Source organism: Equus asinus, chromosome 29 (genome assembly GCF_041296235.1).
Source record: "Equus asinus isolate D_3611 breed Donkey chromosome 29, EquAss-T2T_v2, whole genome shotgun sequence".
Classification (NCBI taxonomy): domain Eukaryota; kingdom Metazoa; phylum Chordata; class Mammalia; order Perissodactyla; family Equidae; genus Equus; species Equus asinus.
The window spans coordinates 31,091,263-31,110,678 of NC_091818.1; the positions used below are offsets into that span (position 1 = coordinate 31,091,263).

At 43.1% G+C, this 19,416-nt stretch overlaps 2 protein-coding genes and 1 long non-coding RNA gene across 5 annotated transcripts in view; 2 read left to right on the plus strand and 1 right to left on the minus strand.

Annotated features, from left to right (window-relative positions):
* The window catches only part of CUBN (cubilin), a 256,171-nt gene extending 253,645 nt beyond the window's left edge, over window positions 1-2,526 (plus strand). Inside the window, exon 67 of the mRNA XM_044762035.2 lies at window positions 2,103-2,526. Coding sequence (XP_044617970.2) covers window positions 2,103-2,210 — 108 coding nt within the window. The 3' untranslated portion in view covers window positions 2,211-2,526. The remainder of the gene's footprint in view (window positions 1-2,102) is intronic.
* Window positions 470-9,023, minus strand: LOC139042525 (uncharacterized). The gene is made up of 3 exons (XR_011499322.1): window positions 8,940-9,023; window positions 6,662-6,765; window positions 470-1,220 (listed from the first exon to the last, which is right to left on the minus strand). It is a non-coding gene; the product is annotated as an uncharacterized lncRNA (long non-coding RNA).
* A 122-nt stretch (window positions 9,024-9,145) lies between these two features.
* Window positions 9,146-19,416, plus strand: part of RSU1 (Ras suppressor protein 1) — a 308,922-nt gene continuing 298,651 nt past the window's right edge. For 2 of the 3 annotated variants that reach the window (XR_011499323.1, XM_044762148.2), the window contains exons 1-2: window positions 9,222-9,445; window positions 9,693-9,804. Coding sequence is in view for 2 of the 3 variants with exons in the window: in XM_044762148.2 (XP_044618083.1) it covers window positions 9,696-9,804 (109 nt within the window). In the remaining variant the exon portion in view is untranslated. Of the gene's footprint in view, window positions 9,446-9,692; window positions 9,805-19,416 lie in introns of all 3 variants that reach the window. The other variant, XM_014841718.3, reaches the window with a different exon arrangement.

Consider the following 19,416-nt stretch of genomic DNA (forward strand, 5'->3'; position numbering starts at 1 on the left):
GTATTCTTCAAAACACCCTTCTTTGAATATGTTTGAATATACACACACATATTCTATAGTGTTTTGTCGTTTTTGCCACTTATGGACATATTATTAACGTCTTACCATATCAATAAAACCACTGGTGTTTTATATTTAATCATTGTGTTTCATAGATAGGGCCTAATTTATTTAACGAAGTCCTTCTGGCTTATAGATAACACTCTCTGGTAGCTACATCCTTATAGACAGAGTTAATTACTTGTGGAGAAATTTTGGTTGCCTGACCAGTAGATACTGTATCACTGTTATTCACAGGGGGCCCACAGAAAAAAGACCCCAGTAAGTGTGTCACACCAGATTTAGAACCTGACTAGGTCTTAGACATTTAGTTGAAATCTGTAAACATTTCAAAAGGGAGGAAAAGAGACCATTTTAATAATACCATTAGTTTATCTTTGTATGGCTTTTTTTTTTTTTTTTTGGTTTTCAGTGACTTTCAAACATACAACCCCATTTGATCCCCATAGTGACAATCCTGTGAGCTAGAATAAACAAGGATAACCTGGACTTTGCAGATAAAAGAAAACTGAGGCACTGAGAGAAGAACTTACTGACATTTAAGCCAATATCACATTAAATCGAAGTCTATAACTGGCTATGTCAGTTTTTCTAAACTGTTGGTGTTTACATTATTTTCCCAGTTGTACATTTTCTTTTATAAATGTGGACATAGTTTCAAGTGTAATTATTTTCCTTTTTAGATTAAAGATTCTACCACCTTACTTAGTATTTTAAGTCCAATAAAGTCAGTTTACTTGCAGAGTGATGGTGGAAGTCGCTCCTTAGATTGCTAATCAAACAATGATTTGAAGATGTTTACTTTTGTGATATGCTAAATATCACTGTTCAGGGGGAAGTCCTCTATCACTCTCAGTTACAGAATCTGAACTTCTAGAAAAATGAGAGAATAACGGGAAAAATAAGGAGGATCAAAGCAGAGTTTAAAACTTTGGTTAACTCTCCGCAATAGTTTGTCAACATAGAATAACAAGTGGAAATTTGGGAGCGGATTAAAATGGAAGGAAAAAGCGCATGACCTGGGAATAGACAATATTGTGTATACCTTGATATACCTCTTAGGAAAAAAGCCTTCTGTGCTGCACTCACTTGAATAATCTTCTGTCTTGGAAATGCATCTGTGTTGTGATGACTCTTGGGTAGGACCGCGGCAGTGGACCCTGCAGAGCAGAGGAGCAGAATCACCAAGTGCAACCTTGACCTGGGGTGGCTGCGCCCTGCCTCCAGGACGACCTCACCCTACTGTGTATTTTGCTGACTGATTTGGTTCCAAGTTCTCCTCCTCCCATTAGAATGTTGGCTTTATGGGAGCAGAGCTTTTTGTCTGTTTGGCTGATTTTTTATATCCTTAGTGCTAAAAATAATACCTGCGACATGGAAGTCTCTTGATAAATATTTGTTAATAAATGATTAGGAAATGAGAGAAAACTGAGCCCCATTTCCCTGTCCCCTACCACACACACATAAAATACACATCGTTCCACAGAAGGGACATGGAAGTAAATCCCCAAAGGAAACTACAGATGTGAAGGGGGAAAAGTAGTCTACTTTACTCATATGATCATTTTAGTTGCAAATGTAAGTATGCATTTCCATCAGAAAAATTAAAATTTCAGTAAGAACTTGGATTGAAAATCCCATTTTTAATGACAGTTTTATTGAGATATAACCCATTACCATATAATTCATCTTCCTGAAGTGTACAGTTCACTAATTTTTAGTAGATTCAAAGTTGTCTAGCCATCGTCGCCACATCAATTTTAGGACATTTTCATTACCCCCAAAAGAAACCCTGGATTCATTAGCAGTGACTTCCCATAGCCTCTCGACCCCCCACCCCCAGCAATATTCTTGTGTGAAGTATCCACATTAATTCGTAGCAAGACTACTTCCAGAAATATATGTAGGTTTACTCTAAATTCTATACAGCTTCTTTATGTAGTACTTTTTTGCTATGCTAACATTTGTAGAAAAATGTTAAAATTTGTGAAAAATATAATTTGTTATATCTTTTCTTTTTTCTTCTTTTTTTGCAATTTTAGGACTCTAATGTAGCTCCCTTTGTGGCCTCCTCGAATCGGGTCTTCATAAAATTTCATGCAGAGTATGCAGCGCGCCCGTCAGCAATCCGATTAATTTGGGACAGTTAAATTCCGCCATCTTGACACATGACCCCTGCCTGTGCCACTGAGGATAATTTGAACTTTTACATTTTTCACCAAAATATGTGTGGAATCAATATTTGTATATATGTTTTTGAATGTAGAATGCAGCCTCTTTAGTCTTAGCTGTCCATGTCATCCTCACTTCTAATATTTTGAGCTGAAAAATTTCAAGAACTTAAAGAGTTGGAAATGATTATGGCATATGTGATGTAAATTTTCCACAGTGAACGATAAAAGAGAAGTCTGATTTTGACCGTGAATGTCAAATTATGCATAATAAACGTTATTGAATTGTACACAATGATGCTGCATTAATTTTTCACACATTAAAATTTAGTCTTTCACTATGGAATACAAATAAATTTTCAGGTTGAATTTTTACATTTTGATGCAGTACGTAAATCCTTCAGGAAAGGAGTTCCGGAGCCAAGCTGCTCCGATGGAATTCAGTTCTACTAATTAAGTGTTTATTTAACTTCTCTGTGCCTCAGTTTCCGTAACCACCACTGTTATCTATTCCTAGTTTAACAACACAAGATGTGAAGTTATAAATAGTTGAGCAATGCTTTTATAAAGTTTTCTGCTGCCTTCAACAAAGCAAGAGACTTTATGTTAAATATGCAAAGTTGTCTTATTAAGAACGTGGGACATGTGAACGAAAGAAGCTATGGAATGTGTGACTTCATCTTACTCTAATACTCAAATGCCAGAGAAATTATTTCTGCACAGAGTATAGAGCCACATAAATATGACATTCTCACCTTAAAAATTCCTGCTTCCTTTAACTCTGTAGGATGGATAGATACATCAACTTTATGGACGACACACTATCGGAAAGAAAAGTGAATGTAATGAATAACACCTTCAAACCAGAAGGTTTTGACAAGCTGGAACAATGGACTGAAACTATTAAGATGAAATTTAATGGGGATAGAGGGAGGATCTTGCTCTTTTCTCTAAAAATGAGTCATGAAGATGTAGAATATGGAGAAAGTTTAACAATAACATGTGAAATGACATAGGAGTTTTATCTGAAAACAAGATTAACACATGCAGCCATCAAACAATAAAAGAGGATTTGATCTTAGATGGCATCATGAGAGTAATGGTATCGACACGAGTCATTTTCAGTCAGAGAGACCTGCTTTCCTAGGAGGCATATTAGAATATCGAGGAGGTGTGTATACCGGGTTGAAGAAAGCATAATCAATATTATTGTGTGATTTTAACATTGAATACTTAAAAAAGGAAAAAAGAATATTTTCTCCCATTCTGTAGGTTGCCTTTTCAATCTATTGATGGTTTCCTTTGCTGTGCAGAAGCTCTTTAGTTAAATGTAGTCCCACTTGTTTCTTTCAGTTTTTGTCGCCTGTGCTCTTGGTGACTTCTCCAAGAAGACCTTGCCAAGACTGATATCAAGGATCTTTGTCTCTATGTTTTCCTCTAGGAGTTTTACAATTTCAGGACTTACATTTAAGTCTTTGATCTATTTTGAGCTAATTTTTGTGAGTGGTATAAGATAGAGGTCCAGTTTCCTTCTCTTCTGTGGGAATATCCAGTTTTCCCAACACCACTTATTGAAGAAACTATCCTTTCCCCACTGTGTGTTCTTGGCACCCTTGTCAAAAATTAGTTGACCGTATTTGTGGAGGTTAATGTCTGGGCTCTTTATTTTGTTCCACTGATCTATGTGCCTGGTTTTATGCCAGTACCACACTGTCTGGATTACTATTGCTTTGTAACATAGCTTGATATCAGGAAGCGTGATGCCTCCAGCTTTGTTCTTCTTTCTAAGATTGCTTTGGCTAGGAGGGGTCTTTTTTGGTTCCAAACAAATTTGGGGATTGTTTTTTCTATTTCTATGAAAACTGCCATTGGAATGCTGATAGGAAATGCATTGAATCTGTAGATTGCTTTGGGTAGTATGGATATTTTCACACAATATTAATTCTTCTGATCCAAGAACATGAGTTATCTCTCTGTTTGTCTTCTTCAATCTCTTAGATTAATGTTTTATAGTTTTCAGTGTACAAGTCTTTCACCTCCTTGGTTAAATTTATTCCTAAGTATTTTGATGCAATTGTAAATGTAATTGCTTTCTTAATGTCTCTTTCAGACAGTTCATTGTTACTGTACAGAAACGCGACTGATTTCTGTATGTTGATTTCATATCCTGTTACTTTACTGAATTCATTTATTATAACAGGTTTTTTTTAGTGGAGGCTTTAGGGTTTTCTGTATATGAGGCCCATCTCATTTCTTCTGGTTCTGCTTTACATTTACTTCACTCATTTTTGAATGTTTCTTGAGCATCGACTATGTGACAGGTACAGAGCATACTGAGGATAAACCAGTGAACAAGACAGCCATACGCTCCGTCAACTGATGTCTCCCTCTTGCAAACAGCCTGCTTCCCAGCTCCATGTTGCCTGACTTCGTGAGCCAGTCCTGAGACAAAATCCTCAATTTCCTTATCTGGTGAAACTTACATTAAGCCAACTTCCCAGATCTAGGGGCTAAGTGGTAATTTCCTGCTCCCAGATCGCGTCACCATGAAGCTCCATTGTTAGCAATCAGACCCCTGGACAGAGCTAACAATCAACTAGTCCACATTGGTACAGGCATTCTGGCTGTGAAAATATTGAGATACACCAAAATGCTGCTTTCAGACCATAAGAGGAATCCCAAAGCCATAGTGTAAAATGAATGGATTTGAGGAGTGGGTGAGGGGAGGTCTTACTTGGAAGTTAATGGGAAATGATATTCAACATGGATCTGAAGGAACCTAAAGAAGCACAAATGTAAAGAGAAGGAAATGTCTATTGTCCACAACTGATCATGTACTGAATTGAGAAAGTCTCAAGGTCATGCTCTAACCCCATCCTACTCCGTGTGAGAATGCGAACTTTAGACACCCTACTTGAGAAGGAGAAGGGCAGGGACAAGAGCCAAACCCCAACACCACCTCCTCCCTCCATCCTCCCCATGGTCCAGCAACCCAAGGGTATTAGCATAGAAGGGGGCTGAAGGACCCGTTCCAGTACCTCCTGGTGGCCATTCTGATTCAATTTTCCTGCTGATACCCATCCCTACATGCTCATAGTCTGGAAACCAGGACAGGAAGGCGGGGGCAGGCTTCTACCCACCGTCTAGTCTCTCTCCCTTCCCCTGTCTCCCTAAACACCTGGACCATAGTAATAAGAATGGTGCTCATGCCTTTTAATCTTCAAGGTTAAGTCTAGTCATCGCTGGCCAGAGTCACCTCATCTGGCCTCCAGGGAACTGGCTGGGCTAGCTCAGTGCAAGGCCACCACAGGCTCTCTCTGTACCCAGTGGAATATCCTGGCACTTCAGGCATTCTTGTGAAGAATGCCCCAGGGGATGAAGGGGGCCCATGACAGTTTGGGACTTGGAGATGCCCAGGATATGGGTTCTACTTGAAATAATTTCCTATTAAATTTCAACTCCATTTTATGGGAGGAATTTGTTAAAAATCTGCTACGTACTCACATTGGGAGTACTAACATCATTAATTTTATTAAGAAAAATGAGAGTTAATATCCATATAACATTTGCTCTACACCAGGCATTATTCTCATACATCACTCACTGAAATAGAATACTAAGAAGCATCAGCCCCATTTTATAGTTGAGAAAAATGAGGTATGGAAAATTATATAACACTTGAGTGACAGAGCTGTGATTCCAACCTCAGGAACCACCCAAGAGTGCCTCCCATCCGGCCTGAAGGATTAGGTGTGAACTTATTAAATATGACAGTCAAACTATTCTCATAGATCTATTGAAGTTATTAAAAAAAGATTGACACTGTTATATGACCTAGAAAAATTTTTAATGTAATTGCTGTTAGTTCAGTAAAAACTTAGAGATTATACAGTGTCAAAAAATAATGTTAATGGAAGAACGTTTTTTACTTATTGAAACCACAAGTTACCCCATGGCTGTCAATTTAATGGGGAACTTATTGGAAGAAAAATGATATGATAACTGTTGGATATTTGATGAAAAATTTGCTTTTCAAATTCTAATTTGAAAATTTTATTTATGTCACTAGTAAGTAGTTTATTATAAATACAGTTTAGAAATTAAGAAAGGCATTTTTTTTGCAGGCAAAGATTCACTTTGAGCTAATATCTATTGCCAACTTTCCTCTTTTTTCTTTTTTTTATTTTCTCCTCTCCATAGCCCCAGTGCATAGTTGTACATCATAGTTGTAAGTCCTTCTAGTTCTTCTCTGTGAGCCACCACCACAGTATGGCTCCTGACAGATGAGCGGTGTGGTTCCTTGACTGGGAACTGAATCTGAGCTGCCAAAGTGGTGAGAGCACCGAACTTTAACCACTAGACCATCAGGGCTGGCTGAAAAAAGGCATTTTTTAAATTAATGATTTATGAAATAACTTGTGTGAATTTACCAGTTGTCGTAGTCTGACGTGCCTCATGTGGACCAGGCATCTTCCATGCCCTATCTTTGATCGGCATACTCTGTGAGCCTGGGGGCAGCGGTAGGGCATTCCTCCTAATGGGAAGTATTGAAGGATAGACTCTACGTCAGCACAGAGCACTTGGCAGTGACGCTGTGGCAGGATTTAAGCTCCGTAAATATTGACTTTTCCTTGCAGGACTGGCTACATAATTTGCAGAGCCCAGTGCAAAAGGAAAATGCAGGGCCTCCTGTTAAAAAAATTATTAAACGTTTCAAGCTGGTGACAGCAGAGCATTAAACCAAGTGTGGAGCCCATCTCAGTGTGGAGCTCTGTATAAACTGCACAGGTCACATACTGAGGAAGCTGAGCCTGTTTCCATCTTATAAAAATCTGGAACTCAGGGACACATTTCCTTCAGAATAGCACTGGTAAAAATGAAGAGTATGAGGGAAAAATGATCAGGGAGTGAAAACAAATTTCTGGAAAACAGGAAGCGAATGGAAGCATGCTGACAAATGAAACAGAAGGAAACGGCAGCCCAAAATAATTTCCAGAGAGAAATGCAGCAGAATTGGGAATCGATTTTCCAGGTGTTAGCTAGATGGGGCTGGCAGGTGCAGCGTGAGGAGGTGAGCCCGGAAGTAACAGAACTGTATCAGTGGCTCAGAATTCACTATTTCCCTCCACCAGTGAAGGCAGCCTTGTGATTACATGTGGGTGTAAGACTAGGTGCTCACTTCTAAGGAAATTTAACAAACAGCTTGGGGAATATTAATACTGACCCAGGAGGAAAGCAAATGTCCACAACAGATGAGGAGAGAAACCGCACCAGCTATCTAGAAAAGTCAGCTCAAACTGCATGCTTGAATATGAAAGGACAACCAAGCAGCAGCAGACAGAGGAAGACTTCCAGCAGGATGAATGGGAAAAATCCTAGATAAACACGCATAAAAAGGGACACTTGAGGACACATAGTTTAGCAAACAGACAGAGGTCTAAAAATTGTTATCCTCAGAGATATTTGAGAAAAGAGTGCATTCATGAGACAAAAGCAGGATACTGTAAAACAAGAAAGAGGACTTAGAAAGTATCTTTTGTTAATAGCCAAAATAATTTTTAAAAATTTAATAGAAGATTTGGAAGATAAAGTTGAGGTAATCACCCAGAACATTTAAGCTAAAGAGACTTCTAAACATGAAAAAATATGTGAGAAGAAAAGATAACTTTAGCAAATTGGCCCAGGAGGCTGCCATCTGAGTAACGAGATTTCCAGAAAGAGCGATAGATCAGAGAAAATGGCAGGAAAGAAATTTCAAAGAAATAGCAGAAACCAATTTCCAGGAAGGAAGAGAGAAATGAATCTTCAGCTAAAAAGGACCCAATGAGTGCTGAACAGATTAAATCAAAAAAGACCCCCAAACAGAGATATTATGGTGAAATTTCAGAACATGATGAATAATTTTTTAAAAATCACAAATGCTTCCTAAGAGAAAACAATAGTTCCCTGCAAAGACTGGTGACGACACTGACACACTTCTGGGCATTAGCATTGGAAGCAGAAGTCAGTAGAACCATGCCTTCAAAATTTTAGAGAAATTAATTCTGAACGTAGAATTCCACGCCAGACAAATGAATAAAGGTGTGGGCAAAATAATATTTTAAAACACGTAACTACTCAAAATTTGTGCCTCCTAACCACCCTTTTAAGGAAAGCTACTTGAGAGGTACTCCAGCAAGATGTAGACAAGAAATGTCGGTTTCAACCCAGGAACCAAGTGAAAAGAAAGCACAGATAACCACCCAGCTGGAAGGACAGAAAGAATCAAAACTAGAGCAGTAAGTTAGTGGGTTCCTAAAGTCTTCAAGAAGAACTCATTGGGTTTCAAGCAATGAAGAGGAATGAAAAGCTGCTAGATCTTAGAGATAAGGAAGAGAGAAGCAGTTAGACGCTCTAGTAAAAAGAAAAAAAAAGAAAATTGTGTAAGGAAATCATCATTCAATAGAAAGCAAACTAAAATATGGCATAATTTTGAGCGCAGTGTAAGAAAAGTCATTTATTTATCCGGGTATATTAGCTTCCTGTGACACAGAGGTCCAGGATGGCGAGCTGGCCGCCGGGGACACACAGACCACCACGGAGTTCTTGTCTTGGAGGAGTTCCTAAAATAGCAGGAGGCACAATTGTGGAGAAAGGACTCAGGGTAGCAGCCTCGGGTTAAGTTGAGCCGATCACAGAAGCAGGACACCCAGAGAAATGTACTCCTACCTTCCCCAGAACCCAAACAAGCTCAGCTACGACCCTTCCTCCGCAGTCTCTCCCCAAACTTCCCGGCTTCCGCCCACAGCACTCTGCGCCTCGACCTAAGAACTGAGCCTGCGCCAACCCTGGTGTTCACGTGCCAACTCCGGTCCAATCGGAATCCCAAATCCGAGGGATTCCAGGGGGACGGACTAACCTCGGGGTGGGGCGGAGTCTCGAGGCCGAGTAACGGACGTGATTGGCCGGCTTCGGGGTACACATTCTTTTAGGGGCGGAGCCTCGCCCCTGGGCCTCGTCTAGTGAGCTGTTCTCCTAATTTGGGAAGGGTCGGGTGCGGGCGGGGCGTGGAGCGGCGAGAGGCGCGCTGTGCGCCTGCGCCGAGCGCTGGGACAGGGCGTGTTCCTTGCCCGGGTGCGCGTTTTGCTCAGACCGAGTGTATCTCCTGCCGCTGAAGTGCGCCCTGCGGAAGCCTGTCTCTCCCACGCCCAACCTGTTAGGTGCTGCCCCTCGCGGTGAGTGTGTGTGCCGTTGCATTTGGGGTTGCTTCTCTCCGCGCGTCCGGAGTGGTGCTGGACCCTTCCCACTCCCCTGCCCCCGCCCTGCCCCATCCCCCTCCCTGCACCCGGACCCTGCCCCGCTGGTGCCCACTTTCCAGGACCAGGGGAAAAACAGAAAGCGCCAGCCAGGGCGTTCTCTCCTTTCTGTCTCTGCACCCTCCTGGCCGTCGCCCACGTGCTTTGTTGTTGTCATTTGGTACAGATCATGTCCAAGTCCCTGAAAAAGTTGGTGGAGGAGAGCCGGGAGAAGAACCAGCCGGAAGTGGACATGAGTGACCGGGGCATCTCCAACATGCTGGATGTCAACGGCTTGTGTAAGTGCTCGGGCAGGGCGTTCCCCTTGGAGGAGCTGGAAGGGTTTATAAGTTTTCCGAATAACTGCCAGTCGTGGTATGAGAGGCAGTGGTTTACATCCCACCCCTGCTTGTAAACACCACTTGTCCAGCGCTTAACTCATAAAGTTTGCAGTCAGAATTTATCCTGTTCCTACTGGAAAACGGACATGAGAGCCAGGACCAGTACCACGCAGACTGTTGCTGCTGTGTACCTCATCAGATCTCTATGCTGATTTATGGCATTTGGGTGGAATTTCCACACAGTGTACTTAATAGCCACTTTATGTTTTAATTGAAAATCATTTTTGAATCCTTCTTCCTTTCGCCTTATATAGTCTTTGGCCCTTAAACAAATGCCACACAAAAGTTTTGTGATAAGTATTCTAGTGCCTGGAGTATGTCAAATGTTTCTTGACTCGTTACCTTTTTCGGGGTCTTTATGCCCGTAACTTAGTTCAGGCTTTCGTTATCTCCTCCTTGTGCTATTGTGATGTCTTTCTATCTTTCCCTCTTGCCTCCAGTTTTACTGCTCCTCTAGTTGAGTCGCGGTATTGCTTCAGAGTTATTTTCCTGTAACACACATCTTATTGTGTTACGCTGTCCTTTAGACCAGGGATTGCAAATTCAGATGCCTGCGGGGGCCAGGTGAGGGTGGTCATGAACTTCTTAACAGTGTCCCATCTGTAGGGGCAGCTGCTATGCTTGCTACTCAGATCCAAACACGTGTTGCCCCCTGGGGATGTTGGTCCAGAGGTGCCAGATTTTCTTTTTTTTAAGAAGCCAAGAATATGGATGAAATTTTCTAATTTTTAGAAGTTGGCAACTAATCCCAATATTTGAAAAATACTTTATAGGTGAAATAAAACACTTCTTCAGGCTGAATGTGGCTTCAGTTTGGACCTTCTCCCTTAAACACTTCTCCTGGTTGTTCATTACCAAGAGGCATGCTCCAGGTTGCTTGGCGTGACTCGCAAGTCCTTTCTGAATCAGACCACAACCTACCTTAGCTCCTCTCTCTTCCATGCGTTTGGCGTCCTAGCCATACTGAACCTATTGCCCTTCCTGAACCAGGGCACACTCTTTGGGGTCTTCATGCCTTTACAAGTATTGTTTCTTCTCACTCTGCTCTTGTTCACCTGAAAGCCTTTTACTTTGCCAAGGGTCAGCTCAGACATCACAGCCTATGTGAAGCCTTCTCTGTATCAAGCTAGCATAGTCGCTGCCTTCTCTGAAGTGGGACGTGCCTTGCGTCATGACTCTGGTTACATAGGATTGTAATGTGTTCTTAATCTAAACATCTCTCTTTCCCCTGGGAGACTAAGGCTGTGCGGTATTCAAGTTTGCTGCCTTTACCGTAGTGCCTGGGGCACAGTGGGTGCTCAGAAATGTTTGGTGAATGAAGGAAAGAATGATGGATTAGGCCTTCGAGTTCATGAGATCAAGACCGGCATGTGATACTGGAAGAGAAGGGGAGATGGTCAAGAGACCCTAAACGAGGATGGATTGCCTGTTAGGCATGGAGGGTGTGGGCTCACATTTATTGTGGATCCATGCTGTGTCCCTGGGACAGAGACTGGGGTTGGTGCTATGGAAGCTTCTTGGCCAAAGCCAAGGGGATGAAAAGCTTAGCCGATTTGCATTTAGTAAGCCAATTTAGGAAGACACCTGCTGTTAAACTTAGCTTTTGTACTAATTAGCATCTCAGCCCCTTGGGCTGTCTTGGTCCTTGCGTTGGTGATGGCTTCTTGGTGGCAGCACCAGAGCGGAGGTCTCTGGTACTGAATCGGCACTTACGGATTTGGATGTGTCCCCGCGCTGCCCTGCCCAGCTCTGCTGTGGTCGTGATGGTCATTGAGAGTGCTCTGCAACAGAGCAAGAGGATGGCCAGTGGCAGGCGGGAGGCCTGGCTCGGCTGTGCTCTTGGCCCCTGGCTTTCTGCTCTCAGCTCTCTTTTTCTCAGAGGGTGGAAGAAAGAGGATGCTTTTAGCAAAGGAACTTTACCCTCGTCAGCTTTGAAGAGGACTCTCTATGTAATGTTTAGAAGTAGGGGGAATGTGGTGTAGCTATTTCAGTTCAGTTGCATTATCTCTTTGAAGCTTCGGCTTTTATTGAAGAAGAAAAGATAGCCACTTGCTTCCCTAAAAAGATGCTTCCGGTGTAGTATTAGGTGCTGAAAAGCAAGAGCGTTCTTAAGTTTTCCTAAAGAAGTGGCTGAAGGAAGAGCAACACTTCTTCTTGGGGAGTTCGTGGAAGTGAATGTGGAGATTCCGCCGCCTCTGTATTGTGTGTAAACCCAGAGTGGCTGCTTTCTGCCGTAACTCCCTGACTTGTGCACTTCTGAAATCTGGAGCGTTCCTGGCTGCCTTCTGAAGACCTTTTCTCAATTGGGGCTCATTTATCAGAAGTGCACATAATGCTTACTGTATATATTTTAATTTTTTATTTTATTGTTTACTTTTTAGCTGGGGAAGATTTGCCCTGAGCTAACATCTGTGCCAATCTTCCTCAACTTTGAATGTGGGTTACTACCTCACTGTGGCTGCTGACGAGTGGTGTAGGTCTGCGCCTGGGAACTGAACCTGGGCCGTCTAAGCAGAGTGTGCCAAACTTACCCACTAGGCCATGGGGCTGGCCCCTATTTTAATATTTTACATATTAAAATATTTGACGTGGTTACATTAACTGTAGTATGAGAATTTTCATGTTCCTTTACTTATAAAATTTTAACTGTGATCATGAGGTTTCATGTATTAGTGTCAAGATTAAGTACAAGAGACTAGTCATCTGTGTGGACAGAGAATGGTTATTGCATCTCAAGCTTTCCCTTCATTATCCTGACTGTTTAATTTCTCAAAACATAAGCCAGAATTAAGTTTGGAAGATAAGAGTGGAAGTTTTGTGCATATTCTAAGCATGTGAAATGTCCGTCTTTCTGCTTGGGAGAGTTGTGTCTTATGAACACAGCGCTTTACTTCCTCTGAGACAGTAAATTGCCTTTTAAAAACTTTTTTTCAGTTTAGGTACCAAAAGCTTTCTGATGGGGAGAACTTCCTGGGCTGGGGACAGACGGCGGACAGGTTCTCTAGTTTTCGGCCAGTCCAGCCAGATCCTGGATGTGGTCAGATCCTGTCCAGTGAGGCAGAAGAGAACGGTGCTCACGAGCGGGGCCCTTGGAGTTGGATAGACTGGCTTCAGATTCTCCATCCCCTTGTTACCTCTGTGTAGCTTGAGAGAGGCGACTTAACCGTCCTGAGCCTCAAGGTCCGCATCGTTAAGAGGAAGCGTAAGTACCACGTTCGTAGGGCTGGTTTTGTGCTAAGTGCCCTGATGCGTGTCAGCTGCTTGCTCAGCACCGCACCTGCTGCTAATGATGAGCGCACAGTGAAGTTTCGCTGTGAACACGAATACCCGCATAGAGCCCCACGAGCCTCGGGAACCAGGTCCAGCCTCGTCCATGGCCTGAACCGAGAAGAGCGTGGATTGTTAGACTGGCTGAGGCTTTTGTGTCGTATGCTAATATTTTCTTTGTGGCTTATGAGAACCTGGACTGCCTGGCATTTTTGCCTAGGGTTCTTCTTTTTTATTTATTTTTTTATGGAAGTAACCTTGGTTTATAACATAAATTTCGGAGGTACATCATTATATTTCAATTTCTGTGTAGACTACATCATGCTCACCACCCAAAGACTAATTACCATCCACCACCATACACGTGTGCCTAGTCACCCCTTTCCCCTCCTCTCTCCTCTCCTCCCCTCTGTAACCACCAATCTAATCCCTGTATCTATATGTTTGCTTGTTGTTGTTATTGTTGATTTGGATTACTGTTTCTTTGAAATGACTCTTCAGTTTCTTTCTTTTCCTTTGTTTGTTTCCTACATGGCATGTAATCCACACACACATTCTGTCTCAGAGCATCACTCTCCTCACCTGGGTGATAAAGTTGCTTTTGAAGGTCCTGCAGGCAGCCTCCGCTTGACCAGTGTCCCATCAGTAGCCTGGGAGACTTCTGTCATTTCTTTTACTTAAGTCTTCTGTGACTTTTTAATCTCTTCAGGTTTATTGCCCTCTGGGCGGTCAAACCTTTATCAGTTTTCTTTTGTCAGGTTAGACTGAAATATCTTTCAAATAAACCTTAAAACAGAAAAATAACCTGCCTCCCAGGGAGTGGTCTTTCTAAAGGACCATGCAAAATAGTTGACACACACAGTCATGGGTTATCAGGGAGGGCTGTTCCAGAAGCCTTTTGAAGCCTGGAAGTGGTCACCCGGTTGGGCTGTCTTTGGGGAAAAGATAAAAGAGCTGCAAGACTGGGTCTTTTTAGCTTTATTAAGACCTTTTATTTTTTTTTACTACTCCTAAGTTGTGTGTATAGGTCCACCGTTGTGTCTCTAAACGTGCGATATCTTGGCCTGGGAATCTTTTTCCCTTTTCTCTCTCCAGCTCACCTCCTCCCCCGCCTTGTCAATGAACGCTTGTTGAAAGAAAGAATGACTTGTCTATCCACATGACTCCCTTCTTGTGCCACCTCTGAGAAGCTTCCTCAATCCTCAGGGTTTTTTTTGTTCTTTTTTGAGGAAGATCAGCTCTAAGCCAACATCTGCCGCCAATCCTCTGCTTTTTCCTGGGGAAGACTGACCCTGAGCTAACATCCATGCCCATCTTCCTCTGCTTTATATGTGGGATGTGTGTCACAGCATGGCTTAACAAATGGTGCCATGTCCGCAACCGGGATCCGAACCAGCAAACCCTAGGCTGCCAAAGCGGGACATGCGAACTTAACTGCTGCATCACTGGGCTGGCCCCCCGCAATCTTCAGTTTTAACCCAGCATCCTGTCTGGCCTGGTGTGCACAGCTCTGTTATCTCTGCACTTGGCATTGTGCTTGGGAGAAGTTTATTGAAGGATGCTATTGCTTTTGGTTAAGAATTCAGGTGAGCTAGGGTAGAAAGTGTGGCCCTGGAGAGGGAGCATCCACTGTCTTCGTTCCACAGACTCCTCCCCACCTTCCCAGAGGGAAAGCAGTCTGTACCCATCAGGAACGTCCTAGAAGTGTTCAGTTTTCAATTTTTGATTTTAGGACAGGGTAAAAACTGAAAATGTTGCATCCAGATAGGAAATAAACATAAAGAAAACTTGTGACCCCTTTGGTGTAACTGAACTAATAATGACCTTCTGTTATTTTTCCATCATTCCACATTTCTGCTCCAGTCAGCCATGGCTTCTTTCTTGTAAGTAGCTCTTGTGTTACTAGCTGTGTAACCTTAGGCAGGTCACTTAACCTCTTGGTGCCTCAGGTTTCTTGTCTATAACATTAGCTACCTCAGAATTGCTGTGGATTGTAAAGTGCCCAGTATACCATCTGGAGTGTCTTAATCCGTTTGGGCTGCTGTCACAGAATACTGCAGACTGGGTGGCTTAGAAACAACAGACATTTATTTCTCACCGTTCTGGAAGCTGAAAGTCCAAGATCAAGGCACTGGCAGATTCCGTGTCTGGTGAAGTTCCACTTCCTGGTTCACAGACAGCATCATTTTGCTGTGTCCTCAACAAGGAGAGTGGCAGCTCTGCAGGGTCTCTTTATAAGGGCACGAATCCCATTCATGAGGGCTCCACCCTCATGATCTCGTCACCCCCCAAAGACCCCACCTCCTCATACCATCACATGGGGATTAGATTTCACTGTGTGAATTTTGGGGGGGACACAGACGTTCAGTCTGCAGCATCGCACATTAGTCTTAATATTCACTATTGTTAGTATTTTAAAATCTTTTTTGTCTATGATTGTGTAAAAAATGCAGAACAACGTCTCTTTAGTTGTTGGAATTCTTGGGCATGGCACTTCCCCGGTAGCCTTTGCCTGTGTGTCCCACTGTTTCATCGTCTCTGGGCCCCCAGTGCCTCATTCCTCTCCTGATTCAGAATTCCCGGGCGAAGTTGGATGGGCATGCCCAGTGTGACAGGGTCAGGAGGAGAAACGGTTGCCTCACAGGGCAAGTTCAGAGCCATCGGCAGTGTGGGGAGGTAGCTGGGAGGACAGCAGGGCATGTCACAGGATTTTAGTTGTAACGTGCTTGTGTCTGTTGAGAATGGCAGGAATTAAAAACTTGGCAGTTTTTCAACTAATAATTAAAATACTATATGTCATTCAATAGCTGTTTATTGAATGTATTTTTTTTTATCATGGGCACTATCTAAGGATCTTTCTGGGAGTTTCTACCATATTGAATCTCTAAATTATCCAGTGATAAATTAATATTTGCTGTGTTAAGAAAATTAATGGATCTGAAGTGGTTTTTCACCGTTAGACACCATAACACCCACTGCTTTGCCGTGATAGCCAGCTTTTAATTGCAGTAGTTGGTGCTAGAATTGATGTGGATAATAGTTGAAAACCAGACCCTGTATTCTTTCATAAATTTATGTGAACCCACTTTAAAGAAAACCCGATCTAGATATATGAGATCCACTTTTCTAAAGCAAGAAACTAAAGGTGATTTTTTTACATCACATCAAGGCCTGTTACTTCTTTGAATAGCGAGTTTGCACAGGTTGGTCTGTTTTTTATTTTTTAAAGTAAAAGATGGCAGAACAATGTGGCTGAGGAACATTCCATGCAGATCCAGCGCCTGGCCAGCAGGGGTCAGTGTTGAGCCTCACCATCACATGCCCCCTCAGCTGCTGCTGCCTCGGTAGGTGCTTCCTTCCGCCTTCCTCACAGCGCCTCCTTCGGGTAAAGAGAGAGCCTCCTTTATGGTAATTTATCTGTGAAGCTCACCGTCAAAGAAACCTCCCCTCTGTTATGATCCAAAGCATCTTCGACATTAGCTGTTTCATAACTGCCTTGCGGGTCTGAAGCTTCTGCTGGAGGCTCAGGGGCTCCTGAATGGAGGGGTGCTGGTCTGTCAGCGTGTTTCCCACAACAGATGGGGGCGAAAGAGAATTCGCAGTGTCCCCTTCGGCCAGATTTCACCAGATGCTTAATAATGTAAGACAGTATTTTAGATTTGAGGTGTCGGTGAAGCCAAAGAGACAAATGATAGTATAATGTTATTTATTAACTAGTTTGCTCGGGCTGCCAAACAAAATACCCCAGACTGGGGGGCTTCAACAACACACATGTGTTTCTCACCATTTTGGAGGCTGGAATTCCAAGACCAAAGTGTCAGCAGGCTTGGGTTCCCTGAGGCCTCTCCTTGGCTTGCAGACGGCTGCCTTCTCGCTGTGTCTTTCGTCTGTGTGTCCACATTCCTGTTCTCATCAGGACACAGTTGGCTTGGATTAGGGCCACCTCAGCAGCCTCATTTTACCTCCATCACCTTTTAAAGTCCTGTCCCCAAAGACGGTCACATTCGGAGATACTAGGGGTTTCCGGTAACTTGGCTTGGCTCTTTTGGGGTTCTCTCTTCTGAGGCTGGTGAGGCGCCATTTTATTTCTCTCTGCTTTCACCACAGATGCTGATGTCATGTTGGTCCTTTGTTGGTTCTCCCCAGGCACTTGTATTCGGGAGTTTATGGGGACACTTTATTCCTAGATTAGTTGTGAGTTGTGTCCTTGGATCTTTGATTGCTATCTGGCTACTCTATTTTTATGTGGGGGTCAAGATTCCTAAAATGTGCGGCCGTGCCTGCCCCATCTTCCCAGCACTCACTCAGACTTGGTTTTTTTTGTTTTTTTTTTTTTAAAGATTTTATTTTTTCCTTTTTCTCCCCAAAGCCCCCCGGTACATAGTTGTGTATTCTTCGTTGTGGGTTCTTCTAGTTGTGGCATGTGGGACGCTGCCTCAGCGTGGTTTGATGAGCAGTGCCATGTCCGCGCCCAGGATTCGAACCAACGAAACACTGGGCCGCCTGCAGCGGAGCGCGCGAACTTAACCGCTCGGCCACGGGGCCAGCCCCTCAGACTTGGTTTTTAATGTAGCAGATACAGGAGTTGGTCACTGGGCTTCCTGTTCTGCTACGCGCACCTCTGTCTTCTGGCCTGCATGTTGGGAGCCTGAGCTGTGGGGTCTCCCAGCTTGTCTACCTCCCACGTCTTGCTCTGCCACACAGATGTGGCTGTTGTGAGGTTTTCGAAAGTTTTCACTGTTAGCGATGAAATGGTGATGATTAAAGTCAGTGGTGAAGCTACACGCACAAGAGACCCACCAAAATGGTGGAGTGGGGGAGCAAACCCACTGCCCTGAGGGTCTCAGTCTGGAAGTGGCACATGTCGCTTCCACTCAAGTTCCCTTGGGAAGAACCCACCATACAGGGAGCTGTATTCTTGATGCTCATCACCAGTCCTTAGGTCAGGATTCCTCCCATTATTTAGATGGAAGCTTACATTGTGGTGGATTCCTCAGGAAAGGTCAAGAGCGTAATACCACTGGAGTTGCTGCACATTGATGATAGGTGGAAGTTTGTGTCGTTTTTTCTTGAAAGTCAGCCTTACTGGATGTAAAGACTCACAATGTGTTTCCTGGGGTCTTGTACATTTGTTATTCTATTTTCTTCTGCATAAAGCATTGCTGTGCAAAAGTCTGAGGATAATCTAATTTTCTTTTCTCTGTAAACATTTAGTCTTTTTTCCTGGAGGCTGAAAAGATTTTTTACTTTTTCTTTAAGTCTGGGTGTATTCGTTTTCTGTGCCTGTTGTAACAAATGACCACAACCTGTGTGGCTTAAGACAATGGGAATTTGTTCTCTCATGGTTCTGGAAGCCAGAAGTCCAAGATGAAGGTGTTGGTAAGGCTGCTTGCTCTGGGGGCTCCAGGGGACAATCTGTTCCTTGTCTCTGGAGGGGAAGCTGGACAAGGTCATGTTAGCCAGGGGCCCAGCACCTGCTCCACCCTCTTCAGTGGATGAGAGGAAATCGGGTGAAACCTTCTGTCCTCTCCCTGTCTGCCATCGTTTCTTTTCCACTTAGAGTCTTAGACCTTCCACAGAAGGAGAGAGACATTGTCACAATGCTTCCTGTTTGGGTGTTTTTTTTGATGCCTCAGTGGTTGAAGGGTTGATATCAGGAGCCAGGATAATGTTATGGCTCAAAGCACAGACTTGGGAGTCACAGTCTTTACTAATTATCCCAACTTTGGTGTTTATTAATAAGTCCTTGGAAAGATCAGCTGGCGTCTCTGGGTGTCAGTTTCCTCATTGGTAAAATGGGAAAATACGCTGCTCCTCAAATAAAGGATGATGTCCGTGTTGTATCTGGTGTGGAGTAAGTACTCGAAAAATGATGGTCATGAAATTAGTCATTAGGAAATTTTGCACTTGTGAAGCTGAGACAAGGCTGTTTTTTGTTTTATTTTATTGAATTCACAGTTATTTATAACATTGTGAAATTTCAGCTGTACGTTCTTATTTGTTAGTCACCATATATATGTGCCCCTTTACCCCTTGTGCCCACCCCCCAACCTCCTTTCCCCTGGTAACCACTAATCTGTTCTCTTTGTCCATGTGTTTGTTTATCTTCCACATATGAGTGAAATCATGTATTTGTCTTTCTCTGTCTGGCTTATTTTGCTTAGCCTAATACCTTCAATTTCCATCCATGTTGTTGCAAATGAGACGACTTTGTCTTTTTTATGGCTGAGTAGTATTCCACTG